General features: G+C 34.9%; 1 protein-coding gene across 11 annotated transcripts in view; it reads right to left on the bottom strand.

Annotated features, from left to right (window-relative positions):
• The window catches only part of PCCA (propionyl-CoA carboxylase subunit alpha), a 360,250-nt gene that overhangs the window by 223,375 nt on the left and 113,099 nt on the right, over positions 1-23,776 (bottom strand). For 8 of the 11 annotated variants that reach the window (XM_069467608.1, XM_069467610.1, XM_069467606.1 and 5 more), the window contains 2 exons: positions 9,930-10,008; positions 6,052-6,154 (listed from right to left, as the gene is read on the bottom strand). In XM_069467608.1, coding sequence (XP_069323709.1) covers positions 6,052-6,154; positions 9,930-10,008 — 182 coding nt within the window. The remainder of the gene's footprint in view (positions 1-6,051; positions 6,155-9,929; positions 10,009-23,776) is intronic. The other 3 variants (XM_069467614.1, XM_069467613.1, XM_069467615.1) reach the window with 1 other exon arrangement.

The following is a 23,776-nucleotide window of genomic DNA, read 5'->3' as shown; positions in this document are numbered from 1 at the left end:
GAAAGAAATTATATGGACAGCTAAAAATATATATCGAAAAAATTAGCCGGGCATGGTGGTGCATGCCTGTAGTCCCAGCTACTTGGGAGGCTGAGACAGGAGGATCGCTTGAGCCCAGGAGTTTGAGGTTGCTGTGAGCTAGGCTGATGCCACGGCACTCACTCTAGCCCGGGCAACAGAGTGAGACTCTGTCTCAAAAAAAAAAAAAAAAAAAAAAAAACATATATATTTATCAGCTAAATCTGGAAACCCCAAAACAGGCTCTTCACTAAAGTTTTTGCCTAGAATATTTGATTTTCAGAAATGGAGTAATCTGTTTTCAGGATTAAGGAGTAGATGTATATTTCTGAATGCATATATTTGGTTCACAGAGGTTAAGACCTATTTTAGAAGCCAAAAGACTAGGCAGTAATTCTAGATCCAAACAGCCATACAACCTCTCCAGACAAGTCATTCTATTTCTTCACACATTATAAAAAGCAGATAATATCATCTTAATATTTTATATGGCTGCTGGAAAAAAAATCAAACCAAAAAAGATCACAGTTATAAAAGGTATAGTAAGCTACAAAATGAAGAGTTAATATATGACTGCAAAGTTAATTTTTAGGGATAAAACCTTTTTAAACCTCAAGAATGATTTTAAGCAACAAAGTAAAACACTACAGTAATAAACTGTCAATAAATTGGAATTTTATTACTCAGATTCAAAGGTAGCTGCATGAAGTACATCTAAAAATATTTTAAATCATTAAAATAGCTCTCAACCTCTTTTTAAATTTGTTTTGTTTTGTTTTTTAGGAGACAAGGTCTTGCTTTGTCACCCAAGCTGGAGTGCAGTGGTGTCATTACAGCTCACTGCAGCCTTGAACTCCTGGGCTCAAGCAATCTCTCTGCCTCAGCCTCCCAAGCAGCTGGGACTACAGGTGTGTGCCATCACATCCAGCTAATTTTTTGTACTTTTTGTAGAGAAAAGGTCTTAATATGGTGCCCAGGCTGATCCTCCCATCTAGTCCTCCCAAAGTGCTGGGATTACAGGAGTGAGCTACCATGCTAGGCCCCAACCTCTTTTTGCATTCTAATTTACAAGGAAGTGAAAGTAGACGGTATTCAAGAAATGAAGCCAAAATAACCGACAATTGTCAGAAATATTTCCAATTGTAAAATATTAGATTCATATATAGAAACGAGAGTTTGTTTTTCTCTAAATTCTGTACAGTCACCGAGTTCATTTTTAAAAGTTCTATGCATTTACCAGGCATTCACCAAAAATGATTTGACAATGATTTATTCCATTATATAAATGAGGAAGCTAAGTAACCAGAAAACATTGTAAGTAAATAGTAGTGCTTATAAGGAAAGTTAATTCTTAAATACTTCATGAGTTTTTTAAAACTTTACACATTTGCATGTCCTGAATATGAAAAAACCTCTAAGCTATATAGCTTACCAAAAAAAAGCTTCATTGTAATAGACTATGTCTTGTAATCCAAGCCATTTAGCATCCCTGGACCCATCCCAGGAAATGCCAGCAGTACCCTGGTTGAGAAACACTTGTTTAAGCCACACAGAGTGCTGCCATTCACATTGCCAGTGCAGTTTCAGTATGGAAAAGGATACAGTATGTGATAACTCACATAAAAAATAATAGGTGATATACACATATATACTTCGTCGAATATGTATATAGGGATACTCTAGAAACAGTAACAGTGCTTACACCCAGGGATAGAACCAGGGGACTTAGACACAGGGTAAGAGGGGTGCTTACATTTCCTTGAATACCTTTTATCATGTGCACAAATCACCTAAGTAAAAAACTAAAACTTAAAGAAAAGTAAATTTAAAAACCTTCCAACTATAGATCAAATAGGAGAACATCTGTGTTGCCTATTTAAGCGCTGGGAGACATTTTCACCTATGTTTAAAAATATCACCCAGGCTATATGCCATGGCTAAATAAGTTAAAAAGCTGGCACAGATATGTAATTACTCAACACAAATTAACAAACATTTATTGCATGTTAGTAATGTGAAAGACAATGGCTTGGTTGCTGGGGACAGCAAATGGATAAGACTTATTTTCTCTGTCCTCCAGGACCTCATGGCCTATTGGGAAACTCAGATACTAAAAATAAAATAGCGTAAGTGGCCTTCCAGTAGCATGAGCAAGTGCCAAATGGGGGATATAGTAAAAGAAAATATTTTGCCCTTAGGACCTTACAAGAAGAACAGCCCAAATATCCCCCCTAAATTACGAATTTAAATATCTAACTACCCACTCAACAGCTACACTTTGATGTCTAATGTGCATCTCAATCTTGATTTACCCAACTTCATAACCTGATTTCCTCCCCAAAACATACACCTCTCATAGTCTTTCCTATCCATCTCAGTAAAAGATGGTTCCATTCTTCTTATTTCACAGGCCAAAACCCGAAAGTCATCTTTGATGTCTTATTTTTTTCTTATACATCACATCCATCTATTTGAATATCTGGTCTACATTCACAAAATATCCAGAATTCAATCATATCTCACCACTTCCAGTGCCAATTATGAGCCCAAGCCACAGTCATCTCTCACAAAATTACTACTGAAGAACCTCCTAAGGGATCTCTCAGCTTCCACTGCTGGCTTTCAATTGCTAAGAACCAGTGACTACTGTGTGTGCCTCCATTTTCAACTCCATTGAATGGGAGTTACTTATTGTGGTGTCATACCCTTTTCTCATCGTTGTATGTTGGAGGAGTGAATGTCAGACTGGCTTTAAATTCAGAGGTCTTTGTGCCAGAACTGCTTGTGAGGGACCATAAACAGAAGTCTCATCCAGATCTGGACCAAGTAAAAGATGAAATCCTGATCTTTATGTGAAGACAAGATCACTGAGGGACAAAGAATGGGCTGTGGTAGCTAGTAACCAAAGATGACCCCAGTACAACACACATTCTGTTATCCCGACCCATGTATAATCCCATCTGCCAAAGATTCTAGGCTGGTCAAAGAACTTGCAAATGCAACAAAAGTCATTCTGTGCCAGTCCTGAGCCCAAACCATAAAAAGGAGGACAACTATTTCAAGTAGCTGTGACTAGTAAGTTAATAATTCTGGATATCCTTGTAGAAATAACACATGGAACCCCAAGACTTCACAGAGAGAAAGAGAGAGTGTCTCAGCTGAGCTGTCTTTACACTCCAACGCACCTAACATTGGATGTTCCAAACCAGGCCAGCCCCAATATGACCACTGCCCTGGAGGACAGGCACCCTGTGAAGCAAGAGAAGTCCCAGCTAAACCCAATCAACCCAGAGAATTATGAGAAATAGTTAAATGTTGTGTGGAGTTTTTTTATTGTGGAAAAATATACAATAACATAAAATTTACCATTTTAACCATTTTTAAGTGGCATTAAGTAGGTTCACATTGCTATACATCCTTAAATGTTTTAAATTACCACATTTTGGGGTGGTTTATCACTCAGCAAAAGGTAACCAGAACATGCAAACAACTTAATTTAGCAAAGATATTGGATTCAAGGTCCATATATAAAAATCAACTGTATTTCTATACACATGCAACGAATAGGTAAATAAAATTTAGAAATAACATTTGGAATAGTATCTAAAATTATCAAATATCTAGGAATAAATCTAATGAAAGACACACAAAATTTCTACACTCAAAACTACAAAACAGTGCTGAAAGCAATAAAAGAAGACCTAAATAAATGAAGAGATATTCCAGCTCACGGATTTAAAAATTCAATATTGTTAAGACACCACTTCTCCCCAGAATAATCTCTAGATTCAATACAACCCAAATCCAGATCCCATCAGGTGGGGATGGGGAAGGCAGGGGAGACAGAGTGATAGGTGAAGTCTAAAAATTTACATAGAATTTCAAAGAACCTAAAAAGAGCCAAAACTATCTGAAGAAAAATAATAAATTTAAAGTGCTTACAGTACCAGATTTCTTGACTTACTATACAACCAAAATAATTAAGATAATTGCCAAATCTCAATTTATAATAAATGGTCACACAGTAATAAATGATGCTGAAGAAATTAGGTGTCAGAACAGAAAAAAAATTTACTGTGACCCTACTTTACACTACACAAAAAAATTTAATTCAAGAAGGGTAACAGACCTAAATATTACACCTAAAACAAACAAGCTCCTAACTAGGGTAGCAAAGTGGACGTCAATAAAATTCAGAACTTCTGTTCCATGAAAGACATTGTTAATAAAACGAACAGGCAAGCCACAGGAAGGGAGAAGGACACACCGTACATGTATCTGGAGAAGGACTCATAAGCAAAATAGATACAGACCTCAGACCACCCAATAATTGTAAAAATCTAATTTGAAAAAGGAAGGAAAGACGAAAGTCTTGAGCAATCACTTCACAAAATAAGATATCCAAATGGTCAATAAACTTACAAAAAGGTATTCAACACCAATACTCATCAGTGAAATGAAAATTAAACAAAGAGATACCATCAAAAGGACACCAAAATAACTAACCATTTAAAAATTTGAGAATAACAAGTGTTGGAAAGGATGGCAGCAAGAGAAACTCTCATATATTACTGGTGGGAATGTATGTTAGTACAGTCACAGTACCTACTAAAACTAAACACAATCTCACTATGTAATCCAATCACGTCTCTCCTCATCTATCCAAAAGAATATATATGTCCATAAAAAGATAGTAGTTTTATTCATAAATAAAAAAGCTAGAAACAACCCAAAGGTCAATAGGAAAATGGATAAATTACAGGTTAGGCAAACAATGGAATACCACAGGACAATTTTTAGAGGCAAATGACAATAGAACCATGTAGAAGAATCTCAAAGATACGATTTGCAAAAAAGCCAGACCCAACCAAGTATATATGAGTCCATTCATACGAAATTCAAGAATAGACAGAACTAATCTATGACGTTAGATGTAGGAACACCAGTTACTTTTGGTGGCCATGGTTAGGGACTGGAAAGTGGTGCCAAGAAATCTCTTGGTGTCATGGAAACATTTCATATCTAAATATAGATGATTGTTACACAGTTATATGTATATGAGTAAAAATTTTATCAAATTGCACACTTAAGATTTGTGGACTTCCAACTAACTACATAAGTTTGCATATTTTTCCCAGTTTAGAAAATTAGAGAAACTACATGAGATTTTCTACCCATACGTATGATCAATGCCCACATTCTCACCCCCAAAAAATCCCAACCCCCTCCAAAAATTAAAAATAATGATACCTATGTAAAGTGATCACTGAACTTAAAAAACAACTGACGGAATCTAGGACTGTTGTATGATGCCCCGAACAAAAGTGATATGGTCAGCAAATAACATTTTATTTAGTCTCCTGGTTCTCTAGCTATACCAAATTAAGACAAAAATATACTTAAAATGTAAAGCTTTCTACTTTGCTGTTTATTTTTATCCATTTTACTTGTCATATATCAATGCATAGTCATAATGTGTAAAATTAGCACAAAGGCATTTCTGACAAATGAAAATGTCAATAAACTTGCCTTCTTCCATATTTTATTTCAGGAAAAACTATTTTGTTTTGCCAAAATCCTCACCCTGACAACCACTTTAAGAACTAATATCTTAATCTGAATAGAAGAAATGCTTTGTTCATCTCTATAAACCAGCTCCTAGCAGAACACCTGTCACAGCAAAGCACAGACATTTGGTAAATTCAAATGATACAAGAGCCCAGGTCAGGCACTTTTCTTTTAAAAATGTCCCATAATGGCCCAATCTTGGAAGGAGACTGAGTGATTCTGAAGGTAGAATATATTTAGCCTGGTCAGATATCTTGGTGCTGCTTCTTTTTGGAGGTGGATTTTTGGATCATTCAAAAGTATACCACATTCCAAAGGCTGGTAAGCAATTTATTTTGATCTTATTCAAACATACCAAAACAATTCAAGATCATTCTAAATAGAAGAAAGGATGTGTTTCCAATAGGATTAAATGATATCATTTTAAAGTCATAATAATTAAAAAGCATCTTAAAACATACTAACCTGGATTTCTATATGACGAGGGTTATCAATAAATTTTTCTATTAGTAGTCTATCATCACCAAAACTAGAAGCAGCTTCTTGAGATGAAAATCTAAAACCATCCCTTATAAAGGAAAAAAGAAGGAAGAACAATCAGACTAACAAAAATAGCTGTCATTGTAAAAGAATACAAAAATCAATTAAATATTTATTTTGGCTTACTTCTGAACATAGCAGAAAAAAAATTCACTCGATATACAAATAACTAAATTCATTTTGGTTGAACTGCAACTCTTCCACCCACTAGCTCTGTGACATAGAGTGAGTTATTTAGCTTCCCTGATCCTAGATTTTCTTTTGAAATAGCAATACCAATCTTATCTCACTGTTAAATATAAAATTGTAATCAACCAGAGCATATAAAATTAATTCCACTTCTTCCACCATAAATACACCCTAATTCCACTAATAAGAAATATAAAAATGCATATCCACTGACTCAGAAGTCAGAAGACGCAAACAAAAACGTAAACTGTTTGGCCACCTGGGTAACTGGAGCAGAATAACGGCAAATACACTAATTGAGACTGAACATACAATAGGAGAATTCTCAAGAACATTTCCTAATATTTTAAATACACACCTTGAAATGTAAGCGCATCCCACACACCCACACAGGCCATTACAATTTTATCTTCTTTAAAATTGTTTAAAATTAATAATTAAAAAGAGAAAAGTACAATTTTTGAAACTAAAAATATGGATCTAATCATTGCTTTATTTCATTCCCAAACTATAATAATTTAAATCATTATTATTAAAATATGCCTATTAATCTCATATAAAATTGGCCCATTTGACCAGTCCATGAAAAACTCAAACTTGCATTCTAAAACTGAGTATATTATTTTCCATTCATTGATATATTGAGAATATAAAATTTAATTCCTCCTATATCTAATAAACAGTTTCTTAATCTTTAGATTAAATATCTATATTTAATGTACAACATTAAAACTAAATCCTTCCAATCCTTTAACTTGAAAAGTCTATTTGGTAATTTTAGAAATAACCATCTGATATGTTTGTTTTTGTGCTTGAAACATACAACATTTCAGGTAAACACCACCTAGAAGACAAATTTCAAAACACTGCAAAAACCTCCTATTTCTCAGAAGTCTCAGAGGAAAGGTATTAGATTTTCTTAGCTCTCCATTACCACTTTGATTTAAAGGAACGGAGTTTAGATCTCAGGAGACCACGAACTTCAAAGAAACTAGAAGCACAATGAATCAGTTTTTGATACCACATAGCCAACTTTTTATTGGATGGGATGTAATAAATCACAAAGAAAAAACATAGCACTTTATAGTTTGTCTCTGCTGTAATGATTGAGAATTTTCATTTTGCATTTAAACCAAGAACACCAAAAGTAAAATATAAAAGTCACCAAAATAAAATAAGTATTAAGTTTGATTATCACCAGCATATTTAGGAACTCATGGAAAACCATATTAGGAACATTATTTGTTACATTCAATTATATATTCATTCAATAACTATTTACTGATCACCAAACTTTATGTCTGGTACATAATTTAGGTGCTGGGAATACAAAAATAAAGCAGAAACTGCCTTCACAATGCCTAAAGTCTGTGGGGGTATTAAAAAATGTAGAAATGATCGATTTTCTATTCATGCTACACATTTCACTTAAATTTGAATAGTGAAAAAAAAGCCAAGATGATTATCTAAGTCTACCTTTAACAACTTTCATAATTCTCACCACAATTTATTATATAGTAGTTACAAACATTATTCTTTTTAAAAATCGTTCAGATGTTCTACAGATTCTAAGACAAGTCCTAGATTCTACTCCCCTGAAATAGCTTAGGAAAGATGTTACAAGAGGGACACACTCCTTAGCATAAAAGAGTAAGGCAATTAGTGGCTACTAAATTTTCCCTTGCATTCAAAAAATGCTAAAATTTTTGTGGGTTATGCAAAACAAAATTACTTCTTCAAGAAGGGAGAGAGGAAAGAAAGAACTGCATGGATGAATTGTGGCATGATGCTAACAGTTGGTGGCTCTAAAAGACAAATACATGGGTGCTTGCTGGACTGCTCTTTCAATTTTTCTGTAGTTTTGATTTGTCCAAACGAACAGGGGATATAGAGCAACTTTTTAAAATCAGGAGCATTACTAAATCAAATAGTGTCACACCTTTATTAAGGTCAGCAAGGCTTCAGAGAGGGCTTATTTATCAAGGTGAGAGCAATATTTTATGCAGAAAATTATTTATATAGTTTTATTAATTATATGAACATATTTTGAATCAATGTACTATTTACTTGCCAATAAAGGGTTAATTTACAAAAGGATGCCCAATATATGAATGGATATAGTGATTTCTGAAAATATTAAATTCTAAATTAAAATTCATAGATCAACAACAGCATAGTAAACCTCACTTCCAAGAAACTATAAACAATCCCCACCATAAAATGTTACTGACAGTACCCCTGGCAAAATGACTAAGAAATCTGAGATCTGGCCAGGTACAACGACTCATGCCTATAATCTCAGCACTTTGCAAGGCCAAGGTGGGATGATCACCTGAGGACAGGAGTTTGAGACCAGCCTGGAGAACATAGCAAGACCCTGTCTCTACAAAAAGAAAAAAAAAAAAGAAAGAAAGAATAACTATCCAGGCCTGTAGTCCTAGCTACTTGGGAGGTTGAGGCTGGAGGATTGCTTGAGCCCAGGAATCTGAGGATACAGTGAGCTATGACGATGCCACTGCACTCCAGCCTGGACAAGAGAGCAATACCCTGTCTCTAAAAAATAGAAAGAGAAGAGAGAAGAGAGAAGAGGGAAGAGGGAAGAGGGAAGAGGGAAGAGGGAAGAGGGAAGAGGGAGAGGGAGAGGAAGGGGTAGGGGGAGGGGGAGGGGGAGAGAAGAGGGACGAGGGAAAAGGGGAAAGAAATCTGAGATCTCATGAAGAGTAATAAAAAATAAATGGTAGGTCTTCAGTGAAATTGCTATATAAGTACTGTGCAAAAGGGAAAAACAATGAGGCAAAAATTAAAGTTCATAAAATACACATCTCTTACAAAACCAAGTTATGGTCAATATCTTTATTATACCATTATGTCCTACAAAGAGGCTTTAGCAGATTGTCTTTTCCAAAGATGGCCACAATATCTCCCATTCCATGTGCTCTGCTATGAATACTGTCACTCCCTCATGAAGGAGTGAAGTCTATTCCCGTCCCACTGAATTTGAGCAGAAGCTTGTACTCACTGATAATCAGCAGAAGACAGTGGAGGGGAACCTGTGTGACTTCTGAGACTGAGTCACGAAAAGCATTCTATATTTACAACAAGAGTGCATTGCATATAAAGGACACAGTAATTTTGAACTCAGAAGAAAAAATATATTTCACACTATAAAATTATCAAAGTAATTCACTACTTTTATGGATTAGCAAAGGAAGGCAAGTACATATGAGGTAATACATAAACTCTCAGTGAAATTATGACTGCTTTTAAATATAGTTGGTTCCAATCTTTAGACCACATTCAGAATTATACAGCCAAATATTAGCAATTTCTGCCTAGAAAATAGAATGACTGTAAATTTTGAAAATACTATAAAAAGAAAATCCTTTGTTAACACTTAAAATAGTAAAAACCATTCTATAATAGGATAAGCATTATCAAAATATAAATAAGGAAGGTTTATGCATAATTTTGCATTTTTCCCCATTGAAAAGAGTAAAAATTAGATTGTTATTGTAATTATTCCATTATGCTTTTGCTATCTGTTTACCTGTCAGTTTAATAAAACTCCAGTAACTGCAATTTTCATCAAAAGTATATTTTGGACAGCCTCTCACCTGGTCTCTTCATCATCCCAAGCGATGCGCATGCCTTTCCCACCACCACCTGCTGAGGCCTTGATCATGACAGGGTAGCCTAACAGCAGGGAAGAATTAGACAGAAGTTCAGACTTTGATCATTTGGATGTATGAACATGACAACTGACCACATGTTCAATAACAGAGAAGACAATAACTAATTTATTTAAAAGTTCCTTTCCTTAGAGTCAGGAAAATAACACCAGTGTAATGCTCTTGTATATATTTTAAAAACGAGAGTGTGACCAAAAGAAAAAAAAGGCTACTTGTATCAATAAACATAATATTTTCCCCAGTAATAAAAGCTAAGGAAATATAAATAAATTGACAGTGGATTCCAAAAACAGAAATAGATACAGTATTAACTAAACAAAGATCTAAGAAGCAACCTACATAGAACCAAGAAACACCCCCCAAAAATGCATCAGAAATTAAATTCCTTTTTCAAAAGTGATTTTTAGGTATTTTAGGTATTTTCATCTGAAAAGTCACAGAAAACCCCTACAGCTTTTATCAGCAAGAACTGACATGATAGTATTGGAAAAAATCAAACATGGCTTTAATATTATGGGCTGGAGCAGAAGATCCCAGGCTCACTGATATCACTGGAGAAGCTATTATATTACACCGTTCCATACACTCAATGGGGTACTACAAAAAATACAAAGTAAGGTCCAAAACAAAGGACATTTACAGCTAAAGTTTTATAAGAGAAAATAAAATCATAAAATTGTTGCTAGTTACATGATTATTTATTGTACAGTAAAATTTGACTACAAGAGTAATCTATAATCATTTACCAAGAAAAGTTATAATTCTCCTATACAGGTTTTCTGAAAACAAGGTGGAGATATTCATATGTCTGAGATCATTTGGGTACAATCTTTTCTGAAGGAAGAAGAGGCCAGTGAACACTTAAAGGACCCTTCCCAGTCTGTGATGCTCTAACAGCACTAAACTCAAGTCATAGGATCCTTAGAGGAAAGGGGAAGAGAGGACCAATGTCAAAGACCTTTCGACCCCCCAAATCACAAAACATCACCCTTAACTTCAGCTTAGTTAAAATGGCACTTGTTTCCTAAATGTTCCATAATTAATTCAACTAAAGACATAATGTTCATTATGTTTATGTGGGATAGCATTTTTAAAACAATGCTAAGTACAGAGAAGAAGAAAGATAAATATGTTGTTCTTACATTGGGGGCCTTATAATCCAGGAAGAGAGAGGCAAAGGACCCAAATAATCCTATCATTAGGGATTCAGAAGGAAAAAGAATCATAGGAAGGTAGAAAGAAAAGGGATTAAGAAAAGTGTATTAAAGAAATGGTCATTTAAATGAGGCTATGAAGGATGAGCAGAATTTGAACATTTCAGGCAGGAATAGTGGAAAGAAAACAGAAGTGAGGAATCATGGGACAAGTTTAAGAAATGACTAAAAGAATTCAGTTGAAGCATAGAATGTATTTTAATATGTAAGACGGTAGAGGATAAAAAAACTGAAAACACAGATTGGGGGCAAAGTACAGAAGGCTTTACATGCTTTCATTATTTTTTAATTTGTTTTTATTTCAGCCTATCACAGGCATACAAATGTTTAGGTTACATATATTGCCTTTGTCCCACCCGAGTCAGAGCTTCAAGTGTGTCCATCCCCCAGCTGGTGAGCACCATACCCACTAGGTGTGTACATACCCATCCCCTCTTCCCCACTCCCATCTGCCAGACACCCAGTGAATGTTATTACTATATGTGCATTTAAGTGTTGATCAGTTAATACCAATTTGATGGTGATACATGCTTTGATTCTTCCTCCTGCATGAGATCATGCATGATTTTTGATCCTGCATGAGAACAACTAAAATGGTATTTTGTCTCATTGCTGCAGCCTTGCAATGAATGTCACATAAAGGAATTGGAATGAAATCAGTAAACGAGAATTAGCCTGTTTGGGGAGAGTGAAGAAACACAATCTAAAAATTAAAAACTGGCTTGCCTACAAAATCCTGTCTATGACAGTTTAATGAATCCATACCTGCCACTCTCAAAAAACATGCTATCAGGCCGGGCGCGGTGGCTCACGCCTGTAATCCTCGCACTCTGGGAGGCCGAGGTGGGCGGATCGTTTGAGCTCAGGAGTTCGAGACCAGCCTGAGCAAGAGCGAGACCCCATCTCTACTAAAAATAGAAAGAAATTATATGGACAGCTAAAAATATATATAGAAAAAATTAGCCGGGCATGGTGGCGCATGCCTGTAGTCCCAGCTACTTGGGAGGCTGAGACAGGAGGATCCCTTGAGCTCAGGAGTTTGAGGTTGCTGTGAGCTAGGCTGACGCCACGGCACTCACTCTAGCCTGGGCAACAGAGTGAGACTCTGTCTCAAAAAAAAAAAAAAAAACATGTTATCAATTCACCACGAAAAATGATTTATCCATGCAACAGGAAACCACAAGAGGTGTGATACCCACAGTCCACATCTCTACGATATTCAGTTTCCTCTGAAGATTAAAAAATTTGAAGTTTTTCTGATTCTAATACTAATCTCATCTTAGTCATTTACTATGGATCCTGGACTATACAGTGATTTTTGAGTTTCAAAATAAGATGGAGAAACTGTCATTGTTCACAAGGAGCAAGCTGGGGAAACAAAACACATAAAATAAGTTGTCAACAAGAAATTATCATATTTTCAAAAAAGTGAGCTATCATTAAAGGACAATCCATAATAAGGCAATACAATCTGCCAAAACAGAGCATTAGAGAATACGTGTAACCTAGGAAGGTAAGGTTCCCCAACAAAAATCTAAAAAGCCAAATAAAAAAAGGTAGGAAGGGAGGAAGAAACTGATAGAAGTTAGTAACACTAACTCTTAATCTAATCTTTGAACTATATTCTGAAATAATAAAAAGGTAAGCTTTTCTACTAAACTTCTTAAGTCAAACAAGTCATTAGATTTCGGGTAGTACATATTTTCACGCTGTCACCGTACCACAGAGAAACAAAACCTAGACATTTAAGAGGAAGGAAAAGAATATTCCACACAGATGATGTTAAATAATATTAAACAGTCCAGTCCCTCATCCTACTTTCTTGTTGTGTCTCTGCCACACTAGCTAAAGGTAAGTCATGGGGTGCCAGGAACCGGAAGGAGGAAAAATAAAAAACTCAGTCAAGAGTTGGCATTCCTGGAAAAATCAGAAATGGTCAACAAGTTGATGGTTGTTGCTACTCCTCACTTACCTAGCTGTGGACATGAAATTTCCACTAATGTTCCCTTACATTTTCTCATCTACTGGAACACTGACTCCTTTTAGCTTCTGTCTATAATGCATTTATTTAATTTTATAATCTTCAGTTGATATATGTTTGAAACAGAACAACCTTCCTTAAAACATAAATTCCACAAGGCTTACAAAAGGAGGCAAATTTCCTGGTCTGAAGAGATTGCTAAAAAAAAAAAAAAAAAAAAAAAAAAAAGCAGGTCCTAATGCTCTTCCCAAGTTTTTCCTCACCTTTCTGGTCTTCTCCTTGGATGCCTGCTGCTACTCCCTTACTCAGACATATACGTGACTCACCTACTGACACGCCAACTTCAACATGGAGAAAGTCTCCAATCCTTATTTCCCTTCTGCACAATAGAAGAGAAACGAATACTTTCAAAAAGAAATCTGCTAAATACTATATGAGAAAAAATATTAAGACAACACAGAAACTTAAGTTACCAAAGTACTAAAAGGTTTCTATTCCTCCTTTTCTGGACTTAACTTTCAAGGGCAGGTTTAACTGCAGGACAAGACATCCTCTCTGGTTTCCTTGCCTCCCAGCAAAGAGCACGTCTTACTTTCCACCACAAAACAAGCAGTCTTCTTTCTAACACTACCACCAAATTTTCATTCATGAGCTCAAAAATGTTTACTGAATATATACTATATGCCAAAGTCTGATCTGATTCTGGGGCATACAAAGACTAACAGTTCGGAAAATTCCCTGCTCTTGTAAAGTCTGCTATCTAGTAGAAAACAATATATAAGTACACATGTACCTAAGTGTATGTGTACATGTTTTATATGTACAATGTGAGATAGTGATAAGTGCTATAATAAAAACACAGAGAGATGTGACTGAGAGTGATTAAGGATACTGTTCCTTGAAAAGACTTCTCCGAGAAAACTGATATTTAAACTGAGATCTGAGTGACAAGATAGAGCTAGCCCTCTGGAAATCAATGATGGAAGATGAGTCCTCACGGAAGGAACAAGCTGGAAAGTGTTACATAGGAGAGGGACGTGACCTAATAATGTATTTTTAAGATCACTTTGGCTGCTGCACAATGAATGACTTGTCAAAGGGCAAAGGTAGAAACAGACTGACTAGGAAACCTTTGCAGTGGTTCAGGTGACAGGCTGTGACTTGGAATTGGTTGCTAGCAATAGAGACAGAGAGAAAAAGACTAGAGTCAGTGGTAGTTTGGATGTGTAAGATAGGGGAATAAAGGAAGATTCTAGGAGCTTAGGAAATTTTCCATTTAGTTATGGATTCCAAGTCAAAAAGAACTATCTTTTTTGACCAACTGATAATGCCATGTTTATCTACTACTCAAGACACAATAAATAACCTCACTCTTTAAGCAAAATCTACTCCACGTATGGCAGCATATCCTGGTAACAAAAAAGCTGATAAAAATGACATCATAATGCAACAGTCATAAATTGTATAATAAAGAATTTCATGTCATTTTTTTTTTTCACTTACAGCTTCTTGAATTAAAATTTCTTTTTTTTTTTTTCCTTTTTTTTTTTTTTTTTGAGACAGAGTCTCACTCTGTTGCCCAGGCTAGAGTGCCATGGCGTCAGCCTAGCTCACAGCAACCTCAAACTCCTGGGACTACAGGCATGCGCCACCATGCCCGGCTAATTTTGTTTTCTATATGTTTAGTTGTCCAGCTAATTTCTTTCAATTTTTTTTAGTAGAGACAGGGTCTCGCTCTTGCTCAGGCTGGGAAAATTTCACAGAATAACTAAAGAAGAAGAACAAGTACAAAGAAGAGAAAAGTAAATATTTATTGGGAAATGTCCTATTCTTAATTTAGTGGTACTAGTCAGAAATCTCTCATGGATCAAAGAGAAGGTATAATTTGGGGGGGAGGGATCTTCTTTTAAAAACAGTTAGGAAACACCTATAATTAATTGCAAAAATCTTTATTCCTAAAAGAAAGTTTCAAAGTAAAAAGAAAAGATATTTCAAGGAAGTAGCTCAGTCCTCTAGATGGACAGATGCAGAAGAAGCATTTGACAAAAATCAATACTCATTGAGTTCAGAAAACTAGTCATAGTTCAGCAAACTTCCTGCACTTGATTAAAAATATCTATAAAGGCCGGGCGTGGTGGCTCACGCCTGTAATCCTAGCACTCTGGGAGGCCGAGGTGGGCGGATCGTTTGAGCTCAGGAGTTTGAGACCAGCCTGAGCAAGAGCGAGACCCCATCTCTACTAAAAATAGAAAGAAATTATATGGACAGCTAAAAATATATATAGAAAAAATTAGCCGGGCATGGTGGTGCATGCCTGTAGTCCCAGCTACTCGGGAGGCTGAGGCAGGAGGATCCCTTGAGCCCAGGAGTTTGAGGTTGCTGTGAGCTAGGCTGATGCCACGGCACTCACTCTAGCCTGGGCAACAGAGTGAGACTCTGTCTCAAAAAAAAAAAAAAAAAAAATCTATAAAAAACCTACAGCTAACATCATACTCAATGGTGAAAAACTGGATGCTTTCCCCTAAAATGAGGAATGAGGCAAGGATGTCCCCTCTTACCTCTCCTAGTAAACATCCTATTATAGGTCCTCACTTTTGCAGTATGTCAAGAAAAAGAAACAAAGGGTAAACAGACTGGGAAAGAAGAATAAAACTATCTTCATTAGCAGGTAACGTGATTGTATGTGAAAAAAATTCAAAAGAATTGGCAACAACAAAAATCCTAGAACTATTTAGCAATTATAGCAAGGTTTCAGGATACAAGTTAGTATGTAAACATTGGTTGCATTCCTGTATGCCAGCAATGAACAACTGCAATTTGAAATTAAAACATAATACCATTTACATTAGTACCAAAAAAATGAAATAGTCATAAATCTAAAAAAATATGTACAGTATCTCTATCAGGAAAACTATAAAACTCTGATGAAAGAAATCAATAAAATCTAAATGGAAACATAATCCATGTTCACAGACAGGAAGATTCAGTATTGTTAAGATATCAATTCTCCCCAACTTTACCTATAGATTCAACACAATCTAAATCAAAATCCCAGCAAGTTATTTTTGTGGCTATCAACAAACAGATTCAAATGTTTATATGGAAATACAAAAGACCCAGAATAGCCAACACAGTATTAAAGGAAAAGAATAAATTCAAAAGACTGACACTACCCAACTTCTAAACTTACTATAAAGCTACAGTAATCAATACATCATAGTATTATATAAAACAGACAAATTAATCAGTGCAACAGAATAGAGAGCCCAGAAATAGACCCACACAAATACAGTCAACTGAACTTTGACAAAGAAGTAAATGCAATTCAGTGGAGATAGTCTTTCCAACAAATGGTACTGGAACAATTGGATATTCATGTGCAAAAAAAAAAAAAAAAAAAAAAGAAGAACCTAGACACAGTCCTTATACTTTTCACAAAAATAACTCAAAATGGATCTTAGACCTAAATACACAATGCAAAACTACATAAAATTTCTAGAAGAAAAAAGGAGAAAATCTAGGGGACCTTGGTTTAATGATAAGTTTTTACATGTAATACCAAAAGCAAAATCCATTAAAAATATGTGATAAATTTAACTTTATTAAAATTAAAAATTTCTGCTCTACAAAAGACACTCTTAAGAGAATGAAGACACAAGTCATAGACTGGGAGAAAATATTGACAAAACACATACCTGATAAAAAAAAAAAACTTATATCTAAAATATACAAAGCTCTTAAAACTCAACAATAAGAAAATAAGCCAACTAAAAAATGGGCAAAAGATTTGAACAGACACCTCAATAAAGAAGATACACAGATAGCAAGTAAGAGTACAAAAAGATGCTCAATATCATATGTCATCAAGGAATTGCAAATTAAAATGAGATACAGCTACATATCTCTAAAATCCAAAACACTGACAACATTAAATCTTGGTGAGGATGAAGGACTATCTCCAAGGTGAAATTTCTACAGCAAACACCAAAAAAAAAAACAGAGTATAAAATTTCCATCACAGTACAGGGGGCTAGGAAGGGAAAATGGAATAAGAACAAGAGAGACTTTTAAAAATCATCATCATCAAAAAGAAGCCCAGAAATGAAAGAACATAGAGAATCCAAATGATAGAACAAACAAAATATAGTAGTAAATACAATAAATGTAAATGGACTCAACTCTCCAGTTAAAAGACAGGTATCACCAATCTGAATAGGAAAAAAAAAAAAAAAAATCCAGTCCATGGACTTACAAGAGATACACTTAAAACAACAGTTCACTGGCAGATGGAAAAGATGGAGAAGGATACAAGGATAAGATCAAAACAAGTTTGTTTGGGCATATTAATATCATATAAAATCAAACTTGAAAGCAAAATAAAAAATTATTCACAACCTTTTGGTAAAAGGAAAATTAGCCAAGGAGACACATGTTACACTGTAATATACCTATTAACTTATCTTAACAGATGCAAAACCTGGCAAGCAAGAAAAAATTGGGAAATCTACTTTTTCAAAAATGTATCCACCAAATATCCAAAAATGTCACTAGGAGAGTTGAATATCCTAATAGGCTTGACCTCTTGAGTCATTTATAAAACATGGCATACAATAATTTGAGATTATACATTCTTTTCAGGCATACATGGAATATATATTTAGAATGACTTATTCCTTAACCATAAAGCAATTTTCATCAAATCTGAAAGATTCTAAATGAAAAAGACAATATTCACTGACCACAAAGCAATTAAGTTAGAAATCAATAATAAAACAAAAAGCTGTATTTTTCTAAGTTATTTTAAAATACATCACTAAAAAAACATATGAGTCAAAAATCATAACAGAAATCTGAAAATACTTAGAAATCAATAATCATAAAAAATATATATCAAAATTATAATATGCAGTTCTCTGCCCAGATCCCCAGTTCAGGACATTCCCTTAATTTCTGAAAGTATTCGCAACCAATAGCTGACTTGTCCTTAGCTTTCTGCTGAAGGTCTTGTCCCTTCCTACGAGCAGCCCACACCCAGTGTTTAGTTGATACAGGTATAAAGAGGCTCAATCCCATTGTTCCAGTTTGGGACAACTATGAAAAACCAACCAATATTCAGAGCTCTCTGAATTATTAGTGAAGGCCTTTGTTGAGACAGAATCTCAATTCAACTTCTCCCTCTTCCAGAATCCTTCATCCCTCCACAAGTGTTGGTCCCAAAAGTATTTCCCCCAATAACCTTCCAATTCCTCCAGGGAATTCCAAGCTGTGATAAGAGGAGTACATTTGGAAGGCTACTACAGTGATACAGCCAAGAGATGACACTAACTTCAAAATAGAGAGTAGTAGTAGAAACGGAAAGAAGTGGATAAATTCAAGAAATATTTAGGAGATGATGTTAAGGATCTACAAATTGCAAAACCACATAATAAATCATAACTTCATGATGAAGAAATTCTCACTGCTGATTATCAAAATTAAGATTTCTTTATGTTCTGCCTCTGTGATATTATAGACGGTAGAAGCTCCATCAGCCTAGGTCACTGAATAAGGATAGCACAGAACAAAATTCCTTCCCAATCAGCAACCTGACCAATACGAAGCAAACATGCTAAATGAAGAAAAAGTAAATCTTTGTTTTCTAAAGTCATAGTGGGGGTTGGGAGAGAATAAAACTGTGATATACTTGAGCTCTGATGAACTAATGACAACTGCACAGACACAAATAAGATTAGCACATTACTAGAGTCCTTCAAGGAACCTAACTCATAATTTGCTGGGAAGTTTGGCTTCCATGCACCACATGGCTACTTAGAAAAATTTTGACTGTAGATACAAACAAGGAGATGGTTTAAATTCAAGCAAATTAGGGAAATAAATTGTATTATCAATGCATTACTCATTCTGTCTTTATCTGATCAGAATTTTCTACTGATTTTATTGCTATCTTTAAATTACAAAATAGTTATATTTAGCTTAGTTTTATCATTACCAATTTATTTTTGGTGTACCATTTGGCTTGGCACACTTCAGATGGAGGTGAAGCACATTGGCATCAATACTATTTGGCACCTATAATCATCCAATAACTAGTAAACATACGTATTACAGTCCAACTATGAATGATCCACATTTCTACTACTACTGCAGACATATATAGATATATAGATATATATATGGCCTTTCTTCAGTTGGTCATACACATATATAAATACATAAATAACAATATAAATATATTTAGCTTAAATAAGAATAAGCCAATATTGTACACATAAAGATATAATCATGATGTGTTATAAGGTAAAAAAAAAACTGATACATAACACTATTTGGCAGAGAAAGGCAAAACTGATCTTATCTGCCTAATTCCTTCTACTTAGGCAAATAAAAAATACTAGATCCCCAACTCTGCTCCAGGAATCAGTGTATAAATTAGACCAGAAGGCTTCACAGACGGGAAGCTTCCAAACAAAAACCAGTGTTTTTTCACATTACAATGTGTTTCCACCTTATTGCTTGAAGGTTGTGCAGTCTTTTGCAACTAACAGAAAAAGAAAAGATATATAAGAATGAATAACAATAAAACACAAGATGAATGACAGAGAATACGGAAAGAGAACTTGTGAAATTATGCTTAAACCCAAATGTGTATGTTGGAATAATAAAAGAAAATACAGGCACCCAACTGATGGTGGAAAAGAATAAAGGAAAAGGCCACAGAACACACATTCCCATCTCCCAAGGAATATCATTCTAACCCCCAGTGACCACATTACTTCAATAATCGGAAAACAGCAAAATAGCATCTCAGCCTTTAGTGGATTTCACAAAGGATATTTTAGCACCACTTTCTTCAACATAACTTTTTCTTAGGACTTTTTTTATTAAATCTCCTTAGATATTAAACATATTTCCTACTGAAAACCAAATTGGCAAATAAATTAACAGGATATAAAACGGTTTCAAAGGTTTCTTCACTATAACCTTAACCACAGAGTCATACGTGACATGTGAAAATTTTTCTAAGCAACATGAAATAAAAAGAGGAAATTAAAGTTGTCAAGCCTAGCCAAGCATTTTTATCTCTCTTAAGTATGAACAATTTGTTTTTCCATATAAACAACACAAGCAACTTTTTTTTTTTTATGTGATACTATGCCAAAAGCAAGATAGGAAGAATAGGCAAAGGAAAATAGCCAGGCAGAGAAGAACAAATCACCATAGATCCTATACACTAATCAAAGACAGAGAAAGAGGCAATCAGAAGACTAACAAAAAGAACAAATGAGAGAGCCTCATTTCAAAGTACATAGATGCCATGGTCATAGGTTAGTGTAAAAGATTCTCACACATTTGAATTTTAGATTCGCAAAAACTTCCATTAGTCCAGCCTGGTGAACACAAGGACAGTCTACAAGAACTGGTATTAGTACTGTCACCCCAGCTCTCTTTTGGTTATTATTTTCATGGGATACTTTTTTCCATCCTTTCACTTTCAACTCATTTGTCTCCGAATCTAAAGTGACATTTTTAATAGACAGCACATAATTGGGTCATATTCTTTTGATCCATTCTGCCCTCTGCCACAATAAGGTATCACTTCACGCATACTAGGAAGGCAAAAAAAAAATTTTTTTTAAAGAAAGAAAATAACAAGTGTTGGCAAGGACGTGAAGAAATAGAAACCCTCATACATTCCTAACTAGAAATGTAAAATGGGATAGCAGTGATGAAAACCAATTTGGCAATTCCTCAAAAAGTTAAACACAGAATTACCATATAACTCAGCAATTCCACTCCTAGGTATAATATACCCCCAAAATTGAAAATGGGTACCCAAATACATGGACACAAATGTTCGAAGCAGCATTATTTACAATAGCCAAGAAGTAGAAACAACTCAAATGTCCATCAACAGGTGAATGAACAAAATGTGGTATATACATACAATGGAAGACTATTCAACCATAAAAAGGAATAAAATATTGGTACATGGTAGAACATTTATGAACCTTAAAAAGGTTAGCCTAAGTGAAAGAAACCAGACATAAAAGTTAAAATACTGTATGCTTTCATTTATATGAAATATCACCAGAATAGGTAAATCTACAGAGAAAGAAAGTATATTAATTGTTGTCAGGGGCTAGGTGGAGGGAGAATAAGGAGTAAATACTACTGGGTACAGAGTTTCCTTTGGGAGTAATAAAGATGTTTTAGAATTAGACAGTGATTATGGTTAAACAACCTTATGAATATATCAAAAATCACTGAATTGTATACTTTAAAAAGCTGAATTTTATAGTAGTTAAATTTTATCTCAATTTTTTAAAATCTAATCTTTAGTATAAAAATTTAGAACAGGCTACCTCCAGGGCTGGGGGTTCATGAGAATTGTGGAAGAAGCATGAGGGAACTCTCTGGGGTGATAGTATATTCAACATCTGGTGGGATTTGGAGTTACACAGATGTATACATATGTCAAAATCAACAAATACAGACTTAAGAGTTGCTCACATTGTATGCAAATTTTGTAACAAAATAACAAACTGTATACACATACTGAATTCAGTTAACAACCTCTGTATTGCAATATTTATTGGGACGTGTAGTGGTATGTGCATTTTACTTTGGAATGTAACAAAAATAAGATGGATTAACATATGGATAGGTAAATGATAAAGCAAATCTAGCAAAACATTAGTGATGGAATCCTGGTGTTAGGTATACAGGTATACACTGTAAAATTCTTTCAAAATGCTGTATGACTGAAATTTTTCAAACTAAAAATACTGGGGGAAAAGTTAATGACAAAGAAAAATATCTGTAAGTCATGACTACTACACAGAAATTTAGAATATGGTTACAAGACAAAATGACTGGGTGGCAATATTAGAGTATCTTCTCCTGAAGACATGATATTTAAGCTAAGCTATGAAAGACCACAAGGCGCCATCTATGTGAACATATCAGCAAGGGTCTTCCAGGTCACCCCTGTTCCCCAGGCACCCCCAGTAATCTAATCCTAAAGCCCAAAAATTTAATGCATTCATGTACACCAATGTGACCACAGAATAGTAGGCAAGGAAGGGAGTAGTGTAAAATGAGATTCGAGAGAAAGGGAGGTGCCAAATGACATTGGGTAAAGAATTGCGATTTTATCTAAGCACAATGGAAAGTCATTAGAGGGTTTAAAGCAGGGATGGGGTGGGATGATGAGGCATGCCCTTGTTCTTTAAAGTTTTAAAATAAAGCACTGTCAGCTACGTGAAGAATAGCTCTGAAGTGTTTAAGAACAGAAGTAAGAAAAATATTGTCATGATCCCTGCAAAAGCCAATGGTGCAGCAGGAGAGTGCTAGGAGATAGTAAGTAGTGAATATGGAATACATTTTGAATGAAGAACTGACAGTGCCTACTGATAGATTTCAATAGGATAAGGAGGCAAGGAGACATCCAGGATAGATCCTGGGCTTTGGCCTGACTGAACCGGGCAACATTTACTGAGATGTAGAAATTGTGGGAGAAGCAGGTTTGTAGTATGGTGGACTTGAGAATTTAAAAATTTTTTCTTATTTAAATTGGGCATGATTTGTGACTGTGAGAAAGACAAAGCAAAGGAGAAGAATCAGGAAGTTGTTAAAGAACAGGTTTTAGATTTACAATTTCTTTTCAAGAATCAATTTTCACTTGATTGTATTAAGGACTTTTGGTCCAGTAAAAAGACCTAACTTAAATGGAAATCAGGCTCACTGATTACTGTTGTCTACCATCAAGGTTAAAGATAAACTGAGGATCAATAGCCCTGCACCTCTAAACTTAGATAGACCAAAGGAAAACATCAGGAGCAAGAATGAGGGAGACAAAGTAGTCCAAAAAACACATACATAGAAGTAACATATTAAGTCTTAACTGTCTCTCACCTCATCAATGATAAGAGATGTCTGCTTCTTTAATTCCATGTATAACATGCTAAAGTACCTTACAGCATTTTACACAAAGTAGTGGCTCAAATTTTAGCCCTTATCCTCTAATCCCATTAGTTTAGCCAATGTATAATGAAAAATCCATGGTCTTTGGAGCCAAATAAACCTAGATTTAAACCAGGGCCCACCACTCAGTAGCTCTGTGAACTTGAGCAAATTACTATTTCTAATCCTTAGTTTCCTTAAATGTAAATGAAAATAATTAAACCCAATAATTAGCATTAGAAATAGCATTTTGAAAGTGCCTGGGACATGGAAAAAATGTTCCATAAGCAGGAGCTACTATTATTGTAAAAGGCACAGAATTCATCAATGTTCAATACAGTTAGTGTCCTACTTCAGCACAGCATAGATTCCTGTTTCCAGCAGAAAAGACATGAGATGGGAATCATATAAAACAGGATCAATTTCATTTTCACCATGTAACACAGAAAGAAGCAAAAAAGAAAACTCTATTCATCAGCATGACACTTGTGTAATCAGCAACTTACAAATGGATAAATTCAAAGGTTTGATTATAATTCAGTTGTTTAGAAGTAGGAACATATTTTCCCATGAATTTAATATTCAGTTCACCTCTTAGATAAATTCACAAAGGC

This window comes from Eulemur rufifrons, chromosome 4 (genome assembly GCF_041146395.1).
Source record: "Eulemur rufifrons isolate Redbay chromosome 4, OSU_ERuf_1, whole genome shotgun sequence".
NCBI lineage: Eukaryota > Metazoa > Chordata > Mammalia > Primates > Lemuridae > Eulemur > Eulemur rufifrons.
The sequence above is the reverse complement of the archived record's forward strand: the minus strand, read 5'-3'. Positions and strand labels throughout refer to the sequence as shown.